Genomic DNA, 27401 nt, shown 5'->3' on the forward strand with positions numbered 1-27401 from the left:
CCATTGGGAAAGGATTGCATATTTTGAATCAGCCACTGTGTTAAAAAAACAAAACAAAACACCCCTGGTATATGGGAAGTGGGATTTTGGTACTGGTACTCTGAAACTTACAAAAATGGGACTTAAAAAGCATAAAGTCCACCCAAAAGAATTCCTTTTGGGCTTTCAATTTTATATGGGATTCGAACATCTTCAACTACTCACTTCCTGATTCTGGACATTCCAATGGCTGCTACTGCAAACTGTGTCCAGGTTTCCCAGTGTCTTTTTGAGACACAGTGTTTTGATTCCATAGAACAGTACTTTGACTTATGTTCTCATGAGTTAACGAATCCCTTGCTCTTTGGAGTGGGTAGGGGTGGGGTATCCAATGTGTAGGTCAGTATGAATTTTTCTTAGCATCCCCCCCTTTCCTTCTATCTTAAAGGTATGCTGTACATCTCTTTGTGCTGGTGTTGATGTGTTATGGAGTCATGGTCACTGCAAGTGTATCCAATATTCACAGGTAAGATCCTGAGATTGAGCAGTGTTCAGGGAGGAATTTTGTGATCCTCTAAAATGTGTTTTGCTTATTCTCCCTGAGTGATGTGTCTGAGGGCCTCCAGGATGTCAGAGAAGAGGGAGGAGAGGAATCTTCAGAAAAGGCCTTATGAAAAAATGATGTAAAGTGGGATCCAGTTGAAAGCTGGGCACAACTTAGATATTCTTAGTATGATGCAGCTGTAGAAAGAAATAAACTCTGGAGAAACAGAATGACATATTTGCACCTCAAAATAAATGTGTTGAATGAAGGAAGCCACCTGGATTATGTTTTAGAAAACACAAGCTAATCTATGGTGTGGGGTGGTGCCGGGAGATGATTCAAGGGTCATGAAAAGAAGCATGTATAAATGTGCAGGGGTGAGGCAAAGTCCGTTCTCAGATTTCAGTACAGTTTTTTGGGTGTTTGCATATATCAAAACTTTGAATACGTAAATGTGTTGTATATAAGAGAACTATTTAATGAGAAAGAGCCAAGTTGTGCTGTGTTGTTGGCTTTCAAGGCACAGAGGTAGTTTAATTCTTCCTTGAAGTCTGTATGATCACATGATCAGCAGATACACTGGCGGAGTGTGTTTGACAATGTCTGTCTTTCCTGTGGTCTGCCTGAAAACTCAGTGTTGATTCTGCCTCTTGTGGACTCTAGAAAGTTATTTTTAATGTTTCTTTTATTAAAAAAAATATTTGGCGGGGGTGGGGGCTGGAGAGAAGGCTCACTGGTTAAGAAAGGATATATACTGTTCATCCAGAGGACCCAAGTTCAGTTCCTAGAATCCAAGTGTGGTGGCTCACAACTGCCTGTAACTCTAGCTTCAGAGAACTCACCTTCTGGCCTCCTGGGACACCTGCATTCAAATGCACATACTCATACACATACACACACAATTAAAAATAAAGTAAATCTTCAAGAATTTACTTTTGCTTCTATGTATGCATGTGGCTGTGTGAGTTTATGTGCTCCTCTTGTGTACAGGTGCCTGAGGAGAGCATGAGGTCCCCTGGAACTGGGGTTACAGGTGGTTATAAACCCCGTGGTAGGGGGGAATTCTGGGAATCAGCCCCTGTGAGAGCGATGTGAATTGCTGAGCCCTCTCTTCAGCTGCTAGTACTTTGTGAATATAAAGACTTTCTCTTTGCTTATGTTGTGTTTTCAACATTTAGAACGATTCTCGGCACAGGCAGCAGTGAAGGCTCCCAGGTATTTATGAGAGTAACGGCCAGGATGCTTTGAAAAGATACTTGCTGGCTGGGTGTGGGGGCGTACACCTTTAATCCCAGCACTCAGGAGGCAGAGGCAGGTGGATCTGGAAGTTTGAGGCCAGCCTGTCTACACCATGAGTTCCAAGACAGCCAGGGCTGTACAGAGAAACCCTGTGTCAAACCAAACCAAACCAAACACCCCAAAACCCCAAACAAACAAACAAACAAACAAGAAGCTCGCACTTGCTGTTTCTCTGTTCCTGGCTTCTCTGGAAAGCCCCCTTCTGGCTTCCAGAAGCCCTTAATTAGTAAGGCCATCACTACACTTCTTAAAAACACTAATGTAACTTTTTAATATATCATTTTGTAGTTACAATACATTTTTCATTTTCAGAGGAAAGTCTTTTTATGTGCTTTTAAATTTCATGGTCTTCCAATTTATGTCCAAATGAGCTATGGAAATGTGATTTCTAAGCTTTCTCTCCTTGAAAAGATATCGTTCCTTCTGGAAGAAAACTGGGAAGTTCGTTTTACTAATTTGAAAAGGATAAGTTTCATAAATGCTTTACACAATATGTGTAATGGTTATAAAAGCCTTTTTAAAAATGTCATGGTGTGGGATTGGGGGTGAGATTGCTTGTCTTCTTAAACATGGGTTTGAACAGTGATTAAATCAGTGGTTCTCAACCTTCCTAATGCTGAGACCCTTTAATACAGTTGTGGTGGCCCCCAACCATAATACTATTTTCATTTCATTCATTGCTACTTTATAACTGTAATCTTGCTATTGTTATGAATTATAATATAATTATCTGTATTTTCTGATGGCCTTGGCTGACCCCTGTGAAATGGTCATCTCACCCCCAAAGGGGTCATGACCTATAGGTTGATAACCACTGAATTAAATGATTAGTAATATGTTACATTTTATAGCACATTTCCTTTTCTTTTTCCATTGTGTCACATTGTTTTTTTTTTTCTTTTATTTTTTCCTCTTAAACAAACAGACAAAGTATGAAACAACAGTCAATCAAACAAAAACCCCAAACCCTCACGGATTCTATTTGGTGTTCCTGAGCACACTGTCTGCCCTGTGTGTGGAGGCAGCGCCACAGCATCACTCCGTTGAACTAAACTGGTTTTCTTTATCCCGCCTGTCATCAATGGCAGAGAGCTTCTTGGTGAGGGGTGGGACTTTGCCAATTACCTATGATAATCTTGTTTGCTTTTCTTTATACTGTCATGGGAATGAGGTGCTCCAACCCGGGCGGAGCTGAGCAGTTCACAGACAGACAGTGATTTTCACCATAATGATTTTGTGGTAGCAGAAGGCTCTGCTATGAGAATAAACATGGAAGATGCTCAAACTTGTTCTTCTTCTTTCTGCTTGCTTGAGTGGTTGCCAGTTTGCAGAAGCAGGGAGTGGTTTAGTTCCCAGAGGAAGAACTCCATGTAACTTCAACCATGTCCCAAAGTTGTTTTCCTCGGTTGTTTCAGGGAAAGAACAAGAGGCTGAGGTCAGAAAATGTGAAATCCGGACAGGTGGGGTAGCCTCCCTGGGATGCGCTTTCCCAACTCCCTTGAGGTCTGGGTTTTGTAATAGTGTGAATGACTTTTTTCTTTTAAATTAAAAATAGTTGTGTGGTTATTTCCGAACGATTATGAATACCCCCTCATGTGTGTGCAGGTGTGTGTAGGTAGGTGTTATGCATGTGGTACATGCATGGGTGTGCATGCATGCATGTATGAAGAGACCAGAGCTGAATGTCAGATGTCCTGATGTCCTCCTCTGTTGCTGGACATGCTATTGGCTTGAGTCACTGTTTCCCACTGAAACTGGGAGTTCACTATTTTTGTCTAGGCTGGCTGTCCAGAAAGCTTCTAGGATCTGTCTGTCTCTCCATGCTCCTCAACTGCTAGAGTTACAGGCAAGTACAGCTATGACCAGGTTTTACATGGGTGCTGGGATTTTGAACTCAAGTCCTCATACTGGCATAGCAAGCATTCTAACCCACTGAGCCATCTTCCCAGTTCTCTTCATTGCAAATTCTGAAGACTATGATTTCATGATCCCATCTAAATTGTTCTCCTTTTCATGTCCAGTGTTGGGAGTTCCATAGTGTGGCTCGGAAGAGATATGGAGAGGTAATGTTATTTGCTCTCTGCAATGAACCAATTTCTGGCCTAGCTATTGCTCAGGATGTCTTCAGAGAGTTCTTAGGTACCACCTGTTTCCATTCCCAATCACAGTACTGGGCAGGAAGCACAGGCATCAGCTTGTTGTACTGGGACCAACTGAAGCAGATTTGCTCCATATCTTCTAGAATGGAGAGGCCTTGTGTGACAACTGGTGATGTAGTTAATTGATTCTGGAGACCTTGTTTGTGCTACAAACTAGACTAAGCTCCTTTTAATGTATTCTATTATTCTCAATACATAAATGATTAATATATCAGTTGATACTTGATTTCATTATTGCTAACACAGTCTTTCTAAAACAAGTGTGTAGGATATATAGATGTTATTTTATGTTTTGAGTTGAGGTAATGAATGCTTATGTAAGTAAATTCAGGTTGATGATTTCTTATAAAGAGAATACACCCAGCCAGATCAACAAGAGAACATTACTAACTATCCTGTCCCAATCTCTGTCACACTCTTCTTTTCAAAAATAGCCACCATGCCAATTTCTCATACCACAGATTGCTTTTTCAAGTGCTGGGGTTTGAACTCCTATTATTTTGTGTTCACAATATATGTTTTCTGCCCCACACAGGAATTCAGGTCCAGCCAGGGCTAGAATGCCCTTTTGTATTAGGATTCAGTACTTATCCCTGTCATTGACAGCTGTGGTTTAATTACAACCACTGGATTGAATGTTTACCTTGTAAGCCAGGGAAGAAACAGGTGGGATGATAGTTGATCTGGTTCTAGAAGAATCTATTGTCTGTCGAATCTGCTTTGTACTTTTGCCTTGACTTCATGAACTGTCTGGAGAAAGTGAGTAGAAGCCAGAGGCAGCAAGGCTTCCTCCCACTCCTGCTCTTGCTTCTTAGGGCACGTGTTCTTGGCCATTGACTTTATTGACTGTCTTTGTGGTTAGAAGGGATTGAGGATGGATCCAAGGTAAGGGGAGCTTTTGTGTAAGGAGTAGGCTGATTATTCTTTATTGAAAGTGTTTTGGAAAGAAGTGTTTCCAGTTTTGAAGGCTTTAAGATTTTGGAATATGAGCATAGACCACAGTGGCATGAATATTGAATCTAAAACCTTAAGCTTGGAAATACTTTGCAATCTGAATCTTTTTGAGGGCTGAAGTGACACTCATTTTTTTTTTTAATTGTGGAGTATTTTTCATTTTAGAACGTTCAGATGTTGAACTTTTTGGTTAAGCCCATTTACCTCTTACTGTTTTCCTTTTTTCTTTTTGGTGACACTGAGTAGGAGGCTCAGGTCTTTGTGCACAGTAGGCAAATGCCCCATCATTGCCCTTCAGCTGTGACCTTGTCCTCCATGACTAAGATTAAAGAGAACCAGTGTTGTGTAATGCTTTAGGGAACTCTCTGTGCTCGATATCTGGCTATTGTCCTTACTTTACTACTCCCTGGGTTGACCCAGAATTCATGAGTTATTTTAATGTTAACATGTGAATTTCAGTACAGTTTAATGTCAGAATATTCATCTTCTCTGGTTTATGACATATGTTAGAAGTTATAGCTTTTGGATTTATGTCTCTATCTGTTGGTTTCCTGAGACATTTAAAATGTTAAGTGTATTCATTTCTTCTAATAGTCATGTTGCCCTCCCTACCCCCAATCTGTGTGTCAGGCTAAGGGCTGGGATGCTCAGGGTTCCAGTGAGCTGGGCAAGCAGATGTCCATGCAGATAATTTTAATTTATTAGTGTTCTGTACTAGAAGAATACAAGCAGCTGAGCAGTGATTTATGCTGGGCTTGGGAAACAGGGGTAGTGTAATAGGCAGGATGCTCTAGGGGACCAAAACCAGTAGAATATGTATATATATCCAGACATGATGGTGCATGCCTTTAATCCCAGCACTTGGAAGGCAGAAGCAGAGGCAAGTAGATCTCTGTGAGTTCCAGGCCAACCTGGTCTACATAGAGTGAGATCCAGATCAGCCACAGTTACAAAGATACATGGTGAGACCCTGTCTAAACACACACACACACACACACACACACACAGTGGTGTGGGGGAGATGCAAAGGCAGAGACAGAAATGGAGAGACGGACAGACACATAAAGGGGCTTTATTAGATTGGCTTACATGATGAAGGCTGAATAGTTCATCAGTGGTTATCTTCTGGAAAGGCAGAGAACCTTGTAGTTACTTATTCTAGGAATTTAGATGTTTCAGATGTCATAATCTTGCACTAAAGCCTGTAACTCCTTGGGTTCTGAGCTTACACTGGAAGACTGGAGAAGCTGGAGTCTAATGATAGCTGCACATGCACAAAAGTAAGCACCTTGGACTGGAGAGATAGCTTAGCAGTTAAGAGCACTGGCTGCTTTTCCAGAGGGCCCTAGTGCAATTCTCAATACTCACATGGTGGCTCACAACTACCTATAATGCCAGTTTCAGAGACTCTGATGCCCTCTCTTGGCCTGTGTGGGGACAGCACACACTTGGTGCATAGGCACACATGTAGACAAAACACTCATACATATAAAGTAAAATTAGTACATCTTTAAAAAAAAAAAGAAAGAAGTATGTGTACACACCCTTAGACTTTATATCTATATACCTGTTGGAATTGCCACCTACCTTATTTTCCCTTCAGTTAATCTTCTCTAGAAATATTCTCACAGATATGTCCAAAGGTGTATTTCCTCAGCAATTTTAAATCTAGTCAGGTTGACAACCAGGATCAACTGGGGAGGATAGCTGAGCAAGTAATAGTGGAGAGGTGGCTTTGGGGCTGGGCCTTGCCTGAAAACTGGGCAGTTTCCAGACGAGCTGTAGGATGTAGAAGGAGTAACAGGCAGAAGGAAGGCATACAGAAAGGCATCTGGTCTGAAAACACAAGATGCAGTTGTGGACCATTGGCAGGCCAGTGTAATCGAGCGTTAAATGGACATGGAACGCAGCTGAAGATGAGTCTACAGGACGGAGGAGAGCTTAGCGTGGGGTGCCCCTAGCATACTGTGCTCAGAGGAGTTTTTATTTGACACATTGGACACTTTAAAGAAAATTACTGCTCACATACTTATTTGTACGTTGAACACATAGTAGGTGGATTTGGCTAACAAACACTAAGGGACATTTGTGCTTTCATGGAATGCACAGTAAAGAAAGGGAGAGAGTAGCTCATCAGAGTGTCTTAGTCTGCTTAGGCTGGCAACAACGCACTCTAGCTAGGCTAGCTAGGTGGCTTATAAAAGATAGACATTAGTCTGTTGTATCTCTGGAGAATGGAAGCCAGATTCTAACCAGCTTAGTTGGCTTCTGATGAACATCTATCTTCTTATATTCTTTTATGGGAAAGCTCTCTGGATATCCCCTGAATAAAAGATAGAAATTAGTCTGTTGTATCTCTGGAGAATGGAAGCCAGATTCTAACCAGCTTAGCTGGCTTCTGGTGAACATCTATCTTTTTACATTCTTTTATGGGAAAGCTCTCTGGATATCCCCTGGCTTTCCCAGATTTGCCTCAAATTTCCTATGTACTTGAGGATGACTTTGAACTTCTCATCTTCCTGCCTCAATCTCTCATGTGCTGGGATTATAGTTGTGTGCCACCACAATGGGCACAGAAGGATCTCTTTTATATAGATTCTGATCCCAATCACTAGGGCTCTCTCTATTCCTATGACATAATCTTCTCTCAAATGCTTTAGCACCCGATACCATCACACTAGAGGTTAGGGTTTTAACATACACATTTGGGGGCATGCATTCTTTCCATTGCACAGATTATCATAAGTATTTAAAATTACAAGTTGATAAGAATACATCAATATGTAAATGTCTCTCAGTGTTCGTTGCCACAGATATGTATTGCTAGTTTATATGTCATATTGTGTGTGCCATATCTCTGAAAAATACAAGGGAGTTGCTCACAAGTAAGTATGGATAGAATCACGAGCATATGGTAGTGATATGTGTTTAGTGAAGTTCATCATATAAATGTAATGGTTTGTGCCAAGAATGAATCTAAGAATATGCCCACGTGTGCCCGGTACCAATTAAACCAGAAGAGCTAGAGGAGGAACCTAGGGGTTTGCAGTTTGTAAAGCTATTCCAGTTGATAGTTTTGCTGTCAAAGCTGTAGTTGGGGTAAGAAAAGAGGAAGGACTTAGAGGAGTGGAAAGGGGAGATGGGATGGACTAGGATGTAGCTGGAACATTCAAGTCTTTGTGACCAGTCACTTGCAGAGGATGAGAGAGAGAACAAGGAGAGCATTTATTGAGTACTTTACAGTCATGCACATTAATATGGTCCCCTGTGTTTGGGTTTCAGGTATTCCTTTTTTGTAGCAATGGGCTACCTTACGATATGCCACATCAGCCGAATATACATCTTCCACTATGGAATTCTCACTACAGATTTTTCTGGGTGAGTAGTATCTTAATTGGAGGGGGACGTGTTTGACTGATGATTTTGACTAAGTCTCTCAGGGTCTATAAACACCAAGTACACACTAAGGATTATCATGACCAGCTAAATTACAGTGAGATACTGTGCTAATAAGGCTGAGGTTAAAATATTACTTGTTTTGTACAACTGTTAGCTCTATACGTTAAAAGAAGGTCACAGATTACAGCCCAGGAACCTCATCCCTTCCCATTTCCTTTAGTCTTATTTGAACACAAGCGATTATGCCCTGTTTGCAGCTGCTTTTCTACTACAACGGCAGGATAGAATAGTTATACATATGGCCCACAAAACCTGAAGTATCTATTCTGTTTCCTGTTAGGGTTTTTATTGCTGTGATGAAACACCATGACCTAAAAGCAGGTTGGGAAGAAAAAGTGTTAATTTGGCTTATGCTACCGTTTCACAGTTCATCATCAAAAGAAGTCAGGACAGGAACTCAAGCAGGGCAGGAACCTGGAGGCAGGAACTGATGCAGAGGCCATGGAAGAGTGCTGCTTACTGGCTTCCTCCCCATGGCTTGCTCAACCTGTTTCCTTATAGAACTCAGGACCAGGAGCCCAGGAATGACACCACCCAGGATTGTCTTGGCCCTTCCCCATCAATCAGTAATTAAGAAAATTCCCTACAGCTGGATATTATGGAGGCGTTTTCTTGAGGTTCTTTCCTCTCAGATGATCTTAGCTTGTATCCAATTTACTTAAAACTTTCCAGCACACTTCCTTTATATATTTCATTTTTTAAAATGATTTTTAAAAAGTGTGTTTGTGTGTGTATGTGTGTGTGTGTGTGTGTGTGTGTGTGTGTGTCTGTGTGTCTGTGTGTGTATACACAACTTGAATGCAGTACTTGTGGAAGCTAGAGGAGAACATCGGATCCCTGGAGCTAGAATTATAGATGGATGCCAGCCAGAGAAACTAATTTTGAGTCCTCTGGAAGAGCAGGAAGAATTTTAACTGCTGAGTCATCTCTCTAGCCCCCTGCATTTCATCTCTTACTAGTTAATAATACGTTGTAGCTGATAAACAGGTGATACTGTGATGTCTTTTAGCATCCTTTGGCTCTGCTGAACCCATGATTCTACCTCCAGATCCTCTAGACTTCTATCAACTACAAGGCCATCCCCTCCATACTGGCCCTCTGGTATAGGCCATTGCTAACTCTGTGTCATGGTGCTGAGGCATCTGGAGTCAGCAAAGTAAATAAAGCACTTGCTTGCCTGCAAGCATGAGGAACTGACTTTGATCTCCAGAACTCACATAGAGAAGCCAAGTATGGTGGCACAGACACGTGATTCCAGTACTGGGGAGACTGAGACAAGCTGATTCCTGGGCTCACTGGCCAGTCAGCCTAGCCTAACACACACACACACACACACACACACACACACACACACACACACACACACAGAGAGAGAGAGAGAGAGAGAGAGAGAGAGAGAGAGAGAGAGGTATATATATATATATATATATATATATATATATAGAGAGAGAGAGAGAGAGAGAGAGAGATGTGTGTGTGTGTGTGTGTGTGTGTGTGTGTATGATCATATTAGTTCAAGCACAGCCTTTTATGACCCTTGTGGAATGAAGGCATTATTGTTCCTGAAGACTCTATGTCATCTGATAGGAATTCCCCAGCATGCATCCGGAGAACCCTTCTCTCCTCTAGCTAGATTACTTCTTATTCAGTGAATACTTGGTAAATAGGCTTTATTCTAAGAGGGGGGGGATTTATAAATTCATATGAATCATAATGAGTGGATGTGCCACCAATTATGAGGTGTTTAACAACATCAATTAAAAGAGGCTTATTTCATTGATGTTAAATAAGGTTAAGAAATGGGACTGGCCTAAATGTGTGAAATCAATGGTGCTTGTGCTGTACATAGCCATAAGGGAAGTGATGATGCCTGTGATCAGTAATGCTGATGACCAAGATCCATTGTCAACCTGATTAGATTTCATGTCACCTAGGAGATTGGTGAGGTACACTTCTTAGCATGTCTGTGAAGGTGTTTCCAGAGAATTAACTGATGGGCTAGGATCCACCCTGAATCTGCATCAGCTTCAGCCTCCAGGTTCCTGCTCAGTTTGAGTTCCTGTCCTGACTACTTTTGATGATGAACAGATATTGACATATAAGCCAAATAAACACTTTCTTACCCAACTTGTTTTTGGCCATGGTGTTTTGTTGCAGCAATAGAAGCCCAAACTAAGCCAGAGCCTAAGAGCCTGGAGTTCAGATATCTAAAGGGAGAAGATGGGTGTTCCAGCGTGGAACTAGAAGAATTCACACTTGCCATGCCTGTTTGTCCTCTCCAGGCCTGCAGTGGACTGTACAATGCCTCCAGCCATGAGGACAGGGATTCCTCACTTATGCCACTGATTCTCAGCACCTTCATACACATATCTAAAAGGAAGGTTTACCAGTTGCCTGGGCATTCTTTAACCCAATTAAGTTGACACATAAACTTAACCATCTCGGCTTACATAGAAGCTGATTATATATACACTTACCTATAAATATGTGGGCATAGGTGTGTATGCATATCTCTAAATGTACATAAATAAATATGGATATATGTATATGAAAGGAGAGATAGTTTGTCTAAAACCAGTTTGAGGACTTTGAGAAGCCACTGAAGGAAGTTTAGCACAGTAAAAATAATGGCTGTTGAATTAAATGTGGATGAGGCTGCTGGGAACATTAGAGAACACTGCAAATATCAAGGATTCTTTGCTCAGATTGCTTTGCAAGCACCTTTTTGTTTTGTTTTTCCTCCCTTATTTATGCTAGAGGAAGTGACCCTAGCGATCTCAAGCAGAGTTTATGCAAGAGCTGCCATTGAGCAGGGATCTACACTCCAAGGAAAGGCCCTGCTCCTACATCAAAGGCTCTTTCATTCATTATTCAGCAGATGTAGACTGGGAACTCTATGTGCAGCAGACATGGAATAGACAGACAGGAGTGAGTACAGCTGCAGAATGAATGTGCACTCCTATTTTTAGATCACATAGAAACTAACATGTGCCCAGTCTCGGGTCCAGGATTGGCTGTCCTTCCCAAACTCATGTCCACCCAGCCCCAGGCTGTGTCCTCATTTCCAAATGGTGTCTTTGCAGATGTAACTAGTTGGGTTGAGGTGACCCTGGGTTAAAGTATATGCTCTAGATACCATCTGACTGGTCTTTGCAGGAAGGTCTGGATAGATAATAGACCCAAGTCACACCTAGAGAGAAGATGGCTGTGTGAAGATGGGGTAGAATTTAGGGGTGCGGCCAGAGTCCAGCCATGTCAAGAACTGTCAACCAGCAGGGAAGCCGGGAAGAAGCATGGGCCATATTACCCTGCTGAGCCTCTAGAAAGAACCCCCACCATGTGCGTCTGATTAGCTTTGGACTTCTGTTGTCTAGGATGGTGAATTTAAAAAACAGAACTCAAATTTTGTTGTTGTAAGCCATCTGGTGTGTGGCAATTTGTCATGGCAGCTTTAAGCAGCTCATACACATTGAATCATGACTATCCATCTTTTGATGGGTCAACACGCATCTCTTGTTCCTGACTGTGTGGGGTAAGAGCACCTCGCTGTTCATGTCTTGGATGTTTTTGTTACACCTCCTCCTCCATTTGTTTTATTAATACCATACATTTTTCTTCTTTTTCTTTCCAGTCTTGCTCATGTATTCCAGACTAGTCTCTTCTCTATAGCATAAACTGGACTTGAACTCCTAGACCAGCCTCTCAAACATGTGCTGGCTTTATGGGTATTCATCACACACCTAGCTTCTTTTGCATTATTTTTAGTATGTTCAAAATCATGGAAAGTTACCAGACTGGAAAGTTCAAGGGAATTTGGGGAAAGCAGTCACATGCTTGTACCACAGGGCTGATGCTGTATTTGCTGACAAGGAAGATATAAATCAGCTCCATCTCTCTGCATTTGGTGAATTTCCTCAAGTGGTTTTTATTCTGTGTCTTTTTTTTTTTTTTTAAACTTCCTGTAAGAAATCTCTGGAGGTTATACACAATACTGCTGAGTGTTCAGCTTGCAAGGACATGCTTAGGGAGCAGACACAAAAAAGATATGCTCACTATTTGAAAGGTGTATGTGAGTTAGTCTTCTGATGAATGAGTGGCCATCCTATCCACTACGTGGAGGTTTGTTTCTTTTTTATTTTAAAATAAAAATGGCGGATATAAACCTATCTCTCTGGCTAATGTCAGTCATCATAATTGGAGAGGTACCCCACCCTGAAATTTACAAGGGGCTTCAATCACAAATTGACAACAATTACAGGGAATCTTCACCAAGGTTGATTCTTTAACAATTTATTATTATTATTATCATTATTACTTTTTAAATATTAAAATATTTTACATTTATTTAATCTGTGTATGTGTGCATGGCATGGCACCCATGTTGGAGGTCAGAGTATCATTTGTGTGAGTCAATTCTTTCCTTCCACCATGTGAGTCCTGAGGAATGAACTCAGGTCATCAGGCTTGGTGGCAGTTACCTTTACTGGCTAAACCATCTTACTGGCCCAGAGCGCTGGTTCTTACTACAAGCATGCAGAAGCTACAAGCTTTCTTTCAGAATGGAATTGACTTAACCATGCTATTTCTTTCAACGGAAATGCAGTGGTTAGGATTATGTCAAGAGATCAAGTGTTGTTTCAAAGGGGAATGTGGTGTCACGAAGAAGCCTGATTGATGTAGGAGCATCTGCCTTGTGAGCTCGTGGCCAAATCTTAGTGCTTAACACCCTTTATTGCTCCTTTAGTGTAAGAGCACAGACAGGAGTTTAGTGGGATTGGATGTGATTAGTGTTTGTGTCTTTAATTAGGGAGAACATATGCACTTGAACATTAGGTTGTTCTGGGACTTGAAAATTTATTTATCATTCAAAAGTAATCAAGTTTCCATGGGCTGGCCTAGAAAAGAACACACAAGACACACTTTTGTCAGTGCTACTAATGCAATTTAAATCGATACATGTATTAATAGCTGTGAATGTCTTCTTGTTTTCTCTGTGAATGTGGGCTACAGAAGCATTAGAACAGTGGTTCTCAACCTGTGTGTTGCAACCCCTTTGGGCTTGCATATCAGATATCCTGCATATCAGACATTTACAGCATGATTCATAACCATAGCAAAATTACAGTTATGAAGTAGCAATGAAGGAATTTCATGGTTGGCGTCACCACAATGTGAGGGACTGTATTACAGGGTCCAACATTAGGAAGTTGAGAACCACTGCATTAGAATATTAGCCCCTCTCCCTCGGGAAGCTCAGCAATTATGGTAATGCTGGTATTTTTTAAGTTAATTATGGTGATTTGACTCTTATTTTTTCACTCACAGAAGGGTACAAATGAAGTTATGTTTTCCAAGGGTGGCAGCCAGAACTCTGACTTCTTTTTTCCAGTCTAGGCCAGATCTAGGCAGATGATTTCTCTCTTCATGTTGGCAATTCAGGTCACCCAAATGCTTTTGAAAACATGAAATGAGAACTCTCACACACTGCCAGTGGGTGTAGAAATACACATAACCTTCTGGAAAGCAATTTTCTCACACATTTCAAGAAAGATTTTTTGTCTAAGTTTATATTCTATAATAGGTTAAATTAATAGGAATTGAATTACTGTAAGGAAATAAAATTTATTCACAAGAATTTTTAGCTATTTTCATTAATAGTGAGAAGCTGGATGTATCCTAAATGTTCTAAAATAGGTGAACAAATAAATCAAGGAGCTAAATTAATACTGCCATTGAGATTTTTAAGCTAGGTGTAATGGCTCACACCTGCAATCCCAGGACTTGGGAGGTTAAAGCAGGAGGATTGTCCTGAGTTAGAGGCCTGAATGGGCTATGGAGTGAGACCCATCTCAAAAAAAAAAAAAATTAAAAAGCAGAGGAAGAGGAAAATGTTTTTAAAGCATAAAAGATGAATCTGTGCTGAGATTCTATATCTTTCTTTGGATGCGGATATCTATAGAAAGGGAATGGGAAGAAATAATGAAAATGTAAGAGAATTTCTCCTGGAAGGACCATTACTGGTGATTTTATATTTGTTTTATTAGTAGTATCATGATGAAAATTCCTGGCATGTTATTTAAACGTATTTAAATGCATAATATAAGATCAGGGAGATTCAGAATTGACATCTGGAATAGTCGCCATTTGTGTGCCTTGCTATCTTATGGGTACACACTAGAACTATGACTTTGGTCCCTCTCCTGGTGGTGGCCATTGCCCTGCAGTCCCTGGGCAGTGTTTTCCTCTGTGGCTTTATGACATCTGGCCACCCCAGCTGATGGTCTGCCCAGTGTCCACATAACTGGGCTCTATGATTTGGAAGACATGTGCCAAGAGATTTCAGTGTTGGCTTTTTGTCACATTTCACCCCACTTCAGGCTCCTGCTAGGTTTCCAGGCACAATCACTTAGAGTTTAATTTTGCAGACAAAAGTTATACCATATCCATTTGTGCAGTGTCCTGTTGAAATGAGAAGTGATGACTGTGTTCTTGGTCAGTTGTTTTATCTTTTTGTCCTGAACTTATATTCACCTGCCTGTTTTTCCTTACTTCACTTCTGTGCTTATATGTCTAATTCTCACTTATGTTTCTTAAGTTCAAGAAGACAAAGTATGATTTTACTCATTTTTGTTTTAATCACGGGGGGAATAATAACACATGGGGAGGTTGCCCTGCTCCCCATGCTGGCCTCTCTCCTTGGTTTCACAGGCTTCACAGAGCCAAGGGCACAGTATGAAGTTGCTGAGGGTGTATGAATCTAAGGCTGTGGCTGGGTGCTGATGGTGAGAAATCAGAGCACAGCTCAAGTTCAGAAACCTTGCTGTGCTGAGGAGTGACTTCAGCTGCATGAGGAAACCTGTTATAGATTTCCTCCTGTTCTTTCTATGCCTGCTGTGTGTGCTCAGGATAGCCCCTCACGGGTATGCCAGAGGCTAGCCTAATCTACAGAACCCTCACAGGTGCTCCCAGAGGCTAGCCTAGTTTGCAGAACCCCTCCCAGGTGCTCCCAGAGGTTTGTTTTACAGGTAATCCTAGATCCTGTCAGTTGCCAACATTAACCCCCACATACTGTATGCTGAGCTTTGAATTTTGGGCAAAAATGAGCATGAATACTAATCATAAACCAACAGATGTACTTTAGATGGTTTCATTTGATTGAAATACAATATAGGTGGGACTTACAATTTTAGGTTGAAGCCTCTAAGGAATCAATTCCCAAGTCTCATTATCTTCTAGAGGCTTTGTTTATACTCAGTAGTTCTCAGTTCACATTTAGAGACAGTCACGACTAGCGAGCTGTGGGTGCAAGGTAGCTCTGTGAGGGACAGTCTGTTGCTGTCCTGTCAACATGCTTGCAGATTCTAGTCTCCAGGGTTCAGAACCACTTCTCCTTTCAGCAGACGGGTCCTGGTTCTAGATGTGTTAGAAGCACAGGACTTGTTTGCTTTCTTGTGTGTAATGTGATGTGTATGGACATGGGTGCACATGTGTGTGCAGATGAATGTATACAACTGTGTGCATGTATGTTGAGGGCAGAGGTTGAGGTTGAGTGTCCTTCTTGATCATTTCCACCTTATATACTGAGGCAGGATCCTCTATGTGAACGGAAAGCTTAGTAATTTGGCACTCATGGCTAACTGGCTTGCTCCAGGTCCCCCATCTCTGCCTCCCAAGTCCTAGGATTTCAGGCAGGCCACCATGCCCACCTAGCATTCATGTGGGTGCTGGGATCTGAACTCTGGTTTTTGGGCTCACCCAGAAAATGTTTCAGCTGCGGAGCGGTCTCTTCATCCCTGAGTTGTTTCTTTGTGTGCCAATTGTTAGGAACTTCTTGAGATGTTTCAAATAGAAGCAGTACCTGTTGAGAGTACAAAATAAATAACATAAGATTGTTACATATTGCTAGGTAACATTTAACCCACAGATGCTGCTACTTTTTCCCCCCTTAAAAAAAAAAAGACATCTTCTCTAAGACATGGCAACTGTGTGGTTTTTGCATATTCCAGTGGTAGAGAGTTGGTGCTGACTGATTAGCACTTTCCGACTTGGCTGAACAATCCAGTAGAACAGTCTGCACTAGCCTGCTTCTTTTGAGAAGCCAATATGCAAATGGAAACAGAGGTGCAGGAGATTTCTTGGGTACGACATTTTCCCCTCCCACACAGGGAAGATACTGATGCAGGTAGATGGGGTCTTAAATATGGCAGATATTTAAACCAGGCCTAGTGGTGCGGGCCTATAATTCCAGCTGCTCAGGAGGCTGAGGCAGGAGAGTCATAGGTTCAAGGCCTGCCTGGGCTTCCATAGTAAGTTCAAAGCAAACCTTGGCAACTAAATGAAACTCTGAAGAAAGGACTAAGGATATAGCTCAGTGATAGAGTGCTTCTCTAGTATACATGAAGCCCTGGGTTTAATACCTGGTACCAAGAGAGAAAGAGAAAAGGAGAGAGGGAGGGAGATGTCTGTGCATATTAGACTGTTAAATGTTTATGCAATGGAGTACATTTAATGTAGTCCTTGCTGGGTGAAAACAAATATTATATTTTTACAGAGATGGAAATCTAGGCTAATTCCATAATTAATGTCTTATCAATTTGTTTGTAGGTGTGTGTTCATACTCCACCACAAAGGTGTGAGTTAAGTTGACTGCGCAGCTTTACATGGTTTGCAGATAGGATGATCACCACAGAATGTGGCACACATTTAAAAATATATGCTGGGATTTTCATAGGAAGACTGATTCTTAGCATTCTCAGACTTCCAAAATAAAGCAAAGAAAATCAGAAAAGCTTTGGAAAGAAATCTATGATACTTTGAAAGCCATATTTAGAAACTACCTTGAATGCAGTGCCTATATATAGTGAGCCTCTTTTAAGAAAAATAGCTCTCAGCCTTTGTTGTACATTCTGGGTCAGAGGTCTTGTTGAACATCAAGAGCGTGAGCTACAAAAGTACATGGATTTGTATTACCAAGTTAGTCTTCTAGAAGCTGTGAAGTAGGTAGCCCTTATTATGAAGACTAAAACCATGGTGTTCAATTATTTTTCAACATGAAAGAGCATGGCATGGCTTGTTGCCCTAGAGTGACTGACCTGGTTCCCTTCTTGTTGGCTGTAGGTATTATCACCTGTTCTGGCCGAGCACAGATGCCCTCCCTTCTAGGCAGACCTAGCTCCATATTTCATAGCACAAACATTATGTTGTTTTAAGTCTTCCCTATTGGCTCTTGGGCTTCTGCAAACATGCTGTGAGATGGAGGAGGATTTCAGAGTCATTGGTATTCTTCTGAGCCATCTCTCAGCTCCATCCCCCTTTTTATTCAGTCTGCTTCTCTAGCCCAGGCTATGGCGAGATCTGCATGTAGGGTGAATCTCCCCACTTTAGTTAAACCTCTTAAAAATGCACTCACAGACACAGCCCAAAGTGTGCTTCATTAATTTCCTGTGTGTTCCTTAATCAAATCAAGTGGATGATCAAAATTAATCATCATGTGTTCTCACCAGCAGTGTGTGAGGGTGTTGATTTTCCTATATCCATGCAAACTCTTGCCATTGCCTATCACATTGACTACAGCTGTACTGGAGCTTGGGAGCGGTACCTCTCTGTGGTTCCCACTTGAATTTCTGTGACTGCTAATTACTAGCATTCATCTTTCATGTGCTTATTATCCATTTACAGATCACACACACACACACACACACACACACACACACACACAGAGAGAGAGAGAGAGAGAGAGAGAGAGAGAGAGAGAGAGAGAGAGACAGAGACAGAGAGACAGAGAGAGACACACACACACACACACACACACAGAGAGAGAGGAGAGTTATTGAGATTTTGTGACTACTTTTAAATTGAACTATTTGTTATTAAGTTATAAAATATATGATTTACAAATATTTTCATTCATTTTTTTTATTTTCTTTACAGCATGAAAATTTATTTTTCTTTTGTGACAGGGTCTCTCTAGGTAACCCAGGTTAGCCCCCAACTCCTGGCCTTCCTTCCTGTTTTAGTTTCCTGGGTGATGGGATTACAGGGATGTAATATAATAGCTGAAAGTTAAAATGATGATTCTTACCTTCATGCAGCTATCCTAGCTTTTTGGCATGACTGCTCTTTTTCAGGTAAGTTTTGACTTGGGACTATGTGAGACTCTGTCTTCTGAGCATGACATGGCTGTTGTTGTTTTAAAACAGAGCAGTTGCAATTACTCCCACAAGTTCCTCACATGGTTGGGCTCACCAATGGAGTGTGTAGGGTTCTTCACAAGGTGGCCCTTAAAGCTCATGGGGTCTCACCCCTCCTCAAGGATATACAAACAGTCAACATTTGCAGGGGGAGATGGGGCAGAGTCCTCTTCAGTACAGTAGCTGCCCAGATGTTGCCCATGTTCCTACTGGTAACTCTTCACCTATGCACCTGTGAGTAACACTAGTCCAACTCACTGGTTCACCAAGCTAGACTTAAGTGGATTCATTTCTTTTGACTCTCATTGGCACACGATCTGGGATGAATAGAAGTCTGTCCATGTTCCCCATGAAAGGCCTCCCAACAGTAGCTGGCTTTACCAATTTAAGGTTGCTGTTATTTTTGTTAACTAATTGCTTACTTTTTGTCAGCTGTATTTGACAGATATATCTTATTATGTGTGCATGCCAGACTTACCTTTAACAAAACAAAGAAGATTGCAGCAGGCATGGATGAAGAAGCCAGTAATAATCCTGTGTCTCTTAACATTGAGAACATGATTTGAGAAATGTGTCATTGGGTGATTTTGCCATTATTTGAACATCCCAGAGTACACTTAGACAAACAGAAATGGTCTAGCCTACCATCTGTCTAAACAAAAGAGCTATCTCTTAGGCTAGAAACATGGAAAAGAATATTTCATCCTGCTGGCCCTCCTTCACCTCTTTTCATGACGCAATGTTTATTGACCCGGTCATGTGAAGGTCTCATGTAGACTGTCCTAGACTGTCCCAGTTGGCAAAGGCAATATCAACACCAGAGGACAGAGTACCATGGCAAGTACTGTTATATCTGTGCACATAAAGCAAATTGCAAGGGGGATAATATGAATATTTTAGAGTTGTTTCTGCATTTGATTTAGTAAACTTCAAGGTGAAAACCACCATGCAAAGAAATAGAAATTTTCTTTTCTTTTTTTGAACCAGTTTCCATTTTCTGTCCTCTTTCTAGGCCTCTGATGATTGTCACTCAGAAGATTACAACCTTGGCTTTCCAAATTCATGATGGTGAGAAAACAGTCTTCCCCCTGGATCTCAGAGCCATCCAGATGTCCAGTACGCATGTATTTCACACACACACAGTCCAAGCTTTACGGGAGCACTGGCAGGCCCGGCTCTCTCTTGTTCAAAGTTTCCAGGCCTCCATCCATAGTTATACCTTTTTTAAAATTTATTTATTTTTTTACTTTCCCAGCCATCACTCCCCATTTCTTTATTGAACCCACAGTCCATATTTGCTAACATGTTTGCTCCAAGAAGAGTGAGGTTTTTGTTTATATTTTCAAGTTAATTCATGATGCCCTCTGACCTTTCCCAAATTTATTAAGACAACAGTTTCCTTTTGGCTTTGATTTCCTCTCCGAAAAACTTAGAGGGCAATAAAAAATTTAACAGCATTGGCTGCTTAATCTGTGTTTAATGCTGGGTTTTTAGCCCCCTGGGGGAGGTGTGTGCTTGGAAAAATCATCTGCTAAGATTAGCCTGACCTATAAAGAGCTGGGAGAAGGAAGATTCTTTTGCCTGTGTATTTCACTGAGGCCCTTCCTAACAATGGTCAGAGCATGTGATTTACATCATTAGAGCGGGTTTCCACCAAGGGAGGAAGACTTTCAACCAGGTGGAAGATTCCATCCAATACAGGGTTAAGGGGTGCAGTGGGCAGGTGTCCTGTGGGTTTGTACTGCTCTGAGACCGATCTCAACTGTTGACATGTCTTTATACTAAACTAGTTGAGAATATTTCTCTCCAACAATTAGTTTCCTTGCTTTACTTAAAGTGTGGGGACAGATTATGTTTTAATTGACCCTGTGTTTCATTCATACTTGGGGCATTAGCTGCTCTACATAGAACTGGGTCATTCTACAGGAGGAACGAGGTGGTGTCTGTAGAGTGACCAACCATCCTGATTTGCCCCGAGCTCAGACACATCCCCAAATGTGACTTACATTGTCAGAATCAGTAAGTCCCAGGAAAATGGAAATGCTGTTAGGTGGTGGCTGCCAGGAATGTCTAACCCATGGCCCATGGGCCTGAGGAATGGAAGCCCAGGATAGCTTTGAATGTAGCCCTACCACAAATTACAAACTTACTTAAATTATAAACTTACTTAGAACAGTATAAGATTTTTTTTTTTTTTTGGCTGGGAGTGGGGATTAGTAAAGCTGTCCTCTGCTTGATTGTAAACTTTATACATGACAACTTTGTGTGACCATGTCAAAAATTTGGGCACGCCTACCAGTATAGACTAACAGAAGTAAAGTAACTGATAGTCAGTTGAATTCTGTACATTGCTGTGGGTGTGTTGAGATCTCATTGGAAAAAAGAGAGTGGGGTTTTATTGTTGGCTGTGTGTGTACATATGTGTGTAGACATGGCCTTACAGTGTATCCCAGTTTAGCCTTGAACTTGGAATCCTCCTGCTTCCTCCCAGCTGCAACCATACTGCATACTGGGCTAGAAGAGGTGGGGGTCTTTTTGTTTGTTTATTTTGTTTTCGACACTGATTCTTCATCTTTTTTTTTAAATTTTGAAATAGACTTTGGGCCTAAATTTACATTTTAAGGTACTCTGCCTTTACCACTTTTCCTGGAGTTTTCCTACCTAACATAGAGGGAAGTGTTTATTTACTTTTTCCCTTTTCTTTTTTCCCCCCTGTGTGTGGGAGGAATGAGGGAATTCCAGAAACACTCTGTCTTTTCTTAGGCATTTTCTTTTGACAGGATCTTATTATGTCTCCTAGCTGGCCTGAAACTCTATCCGCCTGTCTCTGCCTTCCATATGCTATGATTACAGGCCCCGGTTTAAGTGCATTGTGGAATTCCTTCATGGTTGCTAGGCAGATTTAGAGTTCTTATGTTGTACTTCAGAGCCAATATGTGGCTCACTTCTACACTCCCAGCATTTGTATAGCATGCATAAGAGGGCTTTAGGTTCAAGGTCAGCCTGGGCTACATAGAGAGATCCTGCCTCCAAAACAAAACAAACAAACCAAAAAAAAAAGGGGGGGGAACCCCACCAAGATAATGCTTTAGTTTCTTTGACTCCAAGACAGCATGTCCATTTTACAGGAAGCAAACGTCACGCTTGTGGTTGGAAGTTTATCCTCTGTGGATGATTTCAAAGAAGAAAAGACAAAAATCTGCGGATTCTTTGTGTTTCCCCTGCAGTTAGGGTTATGTTCCTTTTGCTCTCTGGAAGGAGAAAGTCCCTGTTTCTTCCTCCATTATGTCTCCTCTCAGCCCTCTCAGCTTCCCCTGTTATGGCTGTCCCAGTTCTCAGGTATATTAGATATTTTTCCTGTTGCTGTGACAAAATCCCATGACCACAGCCACTTAAGGCAGCATACATTCAGGCTCACAGTTGGAGGTGGCTGGAAGACATGGCAGCAGGCATGAGTGTGTGGTCACATTACCTCTGAAGTCAGGAAGCAAAGAGGCATATCTGTGGGTTGCTTCCTCATTTTCTCCTTTTTACCAAGCCCTTGGAGTGGGGCTGCCTATCCCACCTCACATAGCCACTTCTAGAAACTCCCTCACAGGCATGCCCAGAAGTTTGTCTCCTAGGTGATTCTAGGTCCTGTCCATTTGACAGTCACTGTCAGTGGCACACCAAGTTTCCCACTTAGCATCATGAGGGAGACATCTGAATTGGTCCAGCCCACGAAGGGCACTCTTACAACTGCTAGAGCAATGGAACCCTGCCGTGTGGTGAGGCATCTCTAAGTGGAGGTGATGGGCAGGGTTTTCTGGAGTTAACATACTACTTAGGCAGATCAAATAAAGGAACCCAGAGTGTTCTCTTGTGCACACAAACCTATGGAGATTTCTTCACATGGACTCATGGGGGACTAATCTAGGATAACTTTACACCTGTCAGAAAGATGGAATCCAGGGCCTTGTGCATGCTAAATTCACTCTCAGCCAATGCCTTCCTCCTGCAGGGCTTCTGAAAAATGAAAAAGCAGTGATTCTTTAAGGTAGACGAAGCAAAAACAATCAGCTTTTTCCAAATGAGTTTGGGAAGACTCCTTTAGGATCAGCTACTTATTTCACTTTAAACACCTTACTCTGAATTTCATTTCACTTTCATAGGATTAGGTCGAAAAGCTGAAGACCTTTCTGCTGAGCAATACCGACTTGCTGTGAAGTAAGTTAGCAGTTACTAGTATATTCTCAAGCCCTTTGGATGTGTCTAGAGCACTGGTTCTCACCTTCCTAATGCTGTGACCCTTTAATACAGTTCCTTGTGTTGTGATGACCCCCAAACATAAAATCATTTTGTTGCTACTTTATAACTGTAATTTTGCTACTGTTATGAATCATACTGTAAACATCTGATATGCAGGACATCTGATATATGACCCCTGTGGGGATTGGGCCCCACAGGTTGAGAATCACTTATCTAGAAATTCTTTAATACTCATATTAATTCCATTATATGGATGTGATATTAATATTGAATCTGCTGTTGATGGGCCCTTGTCTGTCTACTAATTTTTGCCTTTGGACAATGCTAAATAATGGCTGACTTTGCATATAGATCATTTGTGTGTGTGTTTGAGTCTGCTGTAGGGCAGAGGTCAAGAGCAGATGGATCTCATCTCTGATTTTGTCCGTCCCATGAGAGTTTCCTTTTCCAGGATGTGTGTGTCCACTCCAGAATTATTTTTGTTGGACTTGTGTCTGGGGCCTTTGAGAAATAGTAATTGCCAATGCATGTAGTATGATTAGGTCCAGCACAGGGAAAGATAGGAAGTAGAACAGCAGGCTATCCAGGTTGGGGAGTCAGAGGGATTCTGAAAGTGGTGTTTGGCCAGTGTGGACGGGCAACAGAAAGGTGATGGTGTTAGGGAGAAAGGGGAGGGTTCCTAAAGAATCAGGAGAAAAACATTGACATGGGGATGAAAATGCCATTGGGGTGACTCACAAAGAGTAGCCATGCTAGGGGACAGGTTCCTGCTAGAGGGTACCGGAAGCAGCTGACAGCCCTAAGGAGTCCCAGGAGGTGCCTTCACGAAGGAACTGAGACTTGGACACAGGTGTGAATAAGTCTGATCTCTTGCTCAGCACTATGTAGCTATAATCAGCTTAAGGCACAGTCTGAGGAGCCAATGAGCGATGGTATATCAAGTGCTCCTTTCCTGCAATAATACTCTGCTAGAGCAGGCCTTCTGTGTGCCCTTGAATCATTAGGTAGAGCCGTGCACTCCCGGTTTTCCCTGGTCTCTTTTTCAGGACCCAGACATACCAAAGCAGACAACAGGCTGTCACAGTTGGTTCTGTGTGGCTTCCAAGTGGAAACCGGTCGGGTCCGCCCACCATTTACTTTGTATTTATGTTGGCAGTCAGGAGAGAATTTCCCCTCTCTGGAGCATCTCAGCAGCTGACATTAGGCCAGATTCTCACCCTGCCTTTGTTTATGCCTTCATTTGTGATGTTAGCAGACAGAGGTGATGAGAAAAGAGCAGTTCTCAGCCTCAGAGGAACCTTTGCCTGAGATCCCTCCCTCTGTGTTCACCAGCAGAGGGTGACGACGTGGAACTGTGACCTTCTCAATCACCTATCTCATCCATGGTTCCTGTCTTAATGATGTCTCTCTTAGCGGGATTTTATAGAAAACAGGAGAGTGAACGGCCTTGCCATGGGTAATAACGATTCAGGTATATGGGCATATGCTGATGGAGAATTGGACATGGATGAGGACTCAAGTTTTAAATTTCATTTACTTTCACAGAGTGAAGCCCTCGCTTTTGGAATACTTAAGCTACCATCTCAACTTTATGAGTGTCATAGCTGGCCCTTGTAATAACTTCAAGGACTATGTCGCCTTCATCGAAGGGAGACACATACATATGAAGTTGCTGGAAATGAACTGGAAGCAAAGAGGTTTTCAGAGTTTGCCAGAACCTTCTCCCACTGTAAGTTTTTAGTACTCAGTATTTTTTTTTTTGGAGTTTCCGAGAATGGGTTTCATTCTCAGGGCTGATCTTAGCTAATAGTCATTCTAGTTAAAGAATCATAGCTGGGGGTGGAGCTTGGTGGTAGAGCACTTACTTAGTATGCACGAGACCTGGGGTTTGGTCCTTAGAATGGAGAAATAAAACAGTAACGGTCAAATGTCAAAGAGCTTAGCAGACAGCATGGCTGATCATCCACCCCCATTTGCTTCAAATCAACTCCAGGCAGTTATTGAGGCTGTTGTCTGTGCAAGATGGCTCTCAGTTCAGAGCCAGGCACTGTTCTCATTTCCTCGTCATTGTAGCAGGAATGTTAAAAGTTCTTATCAATAAAATCAAACCTGAGGCCAGTTATTGGGGTGAATGCTAGAAGATCAGAGAAGCAGAATAAGCCACAGCTTCCTCACCTCGCCAGTTCCTCAGCTAGTCTTGTTTCCTCAGACTGGAAGCCTCTGTGTCCTCATCCGAATGGGTCTCAGCTGAACTGTGCTGTTCCAAAGCCTAAAAACTTAACCAGCCAAATGCTTCTAGTTTCTGGTTCTCACGCCTTAGATATTTTTCTACTTTCTGCTGTCACTCCCTGGGATTAAAGGCATGTGTCGCCATGCTGGCTGTATCCTTGAACACACAGAGATCTGCCTAGCTCTACCTCCCAAGTGCTGAGATTAAAAGCGTGCACCACCACCACCCAGCTTCTGCTATGACTTGCTCTGACCCATTCATTTTCCACATCATGGCTGTTCACTTAAGCCCCAGTCACTTCTGGGAAGGGGACCATTGCTGTGCCATATTAGAAAAGACACCTGTTTCTATGAAGTTGGAAATTACACATATGTAGGATGACATTTCCTGTAAACTCAGAGGAACTGGGCAAAATTACTGAATCCTGACTAACCTAAAAGTCAGGACATCCTAACCCCAGATATTCTGCTTTGTGTCTTTGTTGCTGAGATAAAACCATGATCGAAAGCAGCTAGGTGAGGAAAAGGCCTATTTAGTTACAGGTTATAGTCCGTCACCGAGAGAAGCCAGGGCAGTGACTACAAGCAAACACCCAGAGACAGGTTGAAGCAGAGACCACAGAACTGCTTGCTGGCTTGCTTCTCGGCTCCTGTTGGGATACCTTTCTTCTACAGCCCAGGTCCAACTGCCTGGTGGGCCCACCAACATCAATGAGCAATTAGGAAATGCCCCATAGACATGCCACAGGCCAATCTGCTGAAAGAATGTCATCAACTGAGCTCCCCTCTTCCCTGGTCACAGTAGGCTTATGACAAAACTGCAGATTAAACATTTGAGTCTTCTGTGGAAGCTAATGGTCTCCATTATCTGCTCACTAACTGGCTCAGGTGTTCAATCATGTGTGCAGAAGCCACTATACCAGAAACCTCTACTTCCTGGCTGGTGATGCAAACGTGTTTCCTTGGTTCTGCAGGCCTATACTAGTGGAAAGCAAATGGTTATTGCTTTCAGGTAGAAAATTGCTACCCTATAGTGGTCTCCATTACCCTCATGTTTTGGACAACAATCCTGCCTAACCTATGTTGGTTCCTGAAAGACACATTCAGATATGTCCCATGTTTACAATGAATACCTCCAATCCTCAAGGGTTACATGTATGTTCTGTATCTAAATATACCACCTAATCTAATCCTATCAGATGTGTGTCTTGTGGAAGAAAACCCATATCCATTGCCCTTCTTTCTAGGGAAGTTATTGGATAACCATGTTCTTTAAATGCTGTTGCCAAAACTGTGGTCCTCATACCTGAGTAGTTACATGGGTTTTTTTCCTCCATTTCTAGAGAGCTGTGATACAGAAGTTGTGCATGACTTTGATGTCTCTGCTGTTGTTTTTGACCCTCTCAAAGTCCTTTCCTGTCACCTTCCTTGTTGACGACTGGTTTGTACATAAGGCCAACTTCCTCAGTCGCCTTTGGTACTTATATGTTGTCATGCAAGCCGCAAAGCCCAAGTACTACTTTGCGTGGACGTTAGGTAAGTTTGATGGAGAGCCCCAAATGAATAAGGAGTGGAGTGGTCCTCCTTGGATGGTTTAGCCCAAGTATCATGTGGATCATGAAATCATGGTAAAGTCCATTCCCTCCTATGGCAGGGAAGCCAGTGCCAATTTTAACTTTCAACATTGTGCTCCTCTCTTCCACCCTTCCTAAACTAGTTATTGGTGAGGAGATATCTGGGCTGCTGCTTAAACCCAATGTTCATAACTGCTTCCAACCACTGAACATGGCCATTCAGTGCACAGCAAAGTTAAGAGAAAATTCCAGAAGTCTGGCTTGCTGTCCTCTGGGTTGTATGTATGTACGATGAATTTTACTCTCCCACACGTCAGGTTAGGTTGCACATGGTGAAGGAAATGCTGGTTGAGCTTGCTGCTTCGGAAGGAAGCTGAGTTCAAGATTTTCCTCTTCCTGGTGAAAAGTCCAGCCTCATTTTGTTTTTATCACACATCTTCTTTTTTCTCCCTCTCTATTGGGGCATGTTGGCCAATCTGAAGGTTTTATCTCTTTCCTTTGAAGTAATTTTAGATGGACTTGTTTAGAGCTTTGCTAAGAGAAGGACCTATGCACTTACCAAGGCTGGAAAGAATTTTGATTTAAGATAGGAAGGTTAGACAGAGTGGGGACTTCACTTCTTAAATCAAACTGGTCATTCAACAGTTCCCAGTGTTTTGTGTACAGACTGAATATTAAGGAGTAACACGTGACTCAGGCCCTCTTCTTAGTTTGTGTTTTAGAATTTATTGTCCAAATTAAATTTTGCAGATGCAGAATGATTTTT

The 27401-nt window shown here is 42.0% G+C and overlaps 1 protein-coding gene across 1 annotated transcript in view; it reads left to right on the forward strand.

The window, feature by feature from the left end:
• Positions 1–27401, forward strand: part of Mboat1 (membrane bound O-acyltransferase domain containing 1) — a 102965-nt gene that overhangs the window by 53068 nt on the left and 22496 nt on the right. Inside the window, exons 3-8 of the mRNA XM_036188327.1 lie at positions 428–505; positions 8218–8313; positions 19597–19652; positions 22736–22790; positions 24378–24561; positions 26405–26597. Coding sequence (XP_036044220.1) covers positions 428–505; positions 8218–8313; positions 19597–19652; positions 22736–22790; positions 24378–24561; positions 26405–26597 — 662 coding nt within the window. The remainder of the gene's footprint in view (positions 1–427; positions 506–8217; positions 8314–19596; positions 19653–22735; positions 22791–24377; positions 24562–26404; positions 26598–27401) is intronic.

This window comes from Onychomys torridus, chromosome 5, assembly GCF_903995425.1.
Source record: "Onychomys torridus chromosome 5, mOncTor1.1, whole genome shotgun sequence".
Classification (NCBI taxonomy): Eukaryota; Metazoa; Chordata; class Mammalia; order Rodentia; family Cricetidae; genus Onychomys; species Onychomys torridus.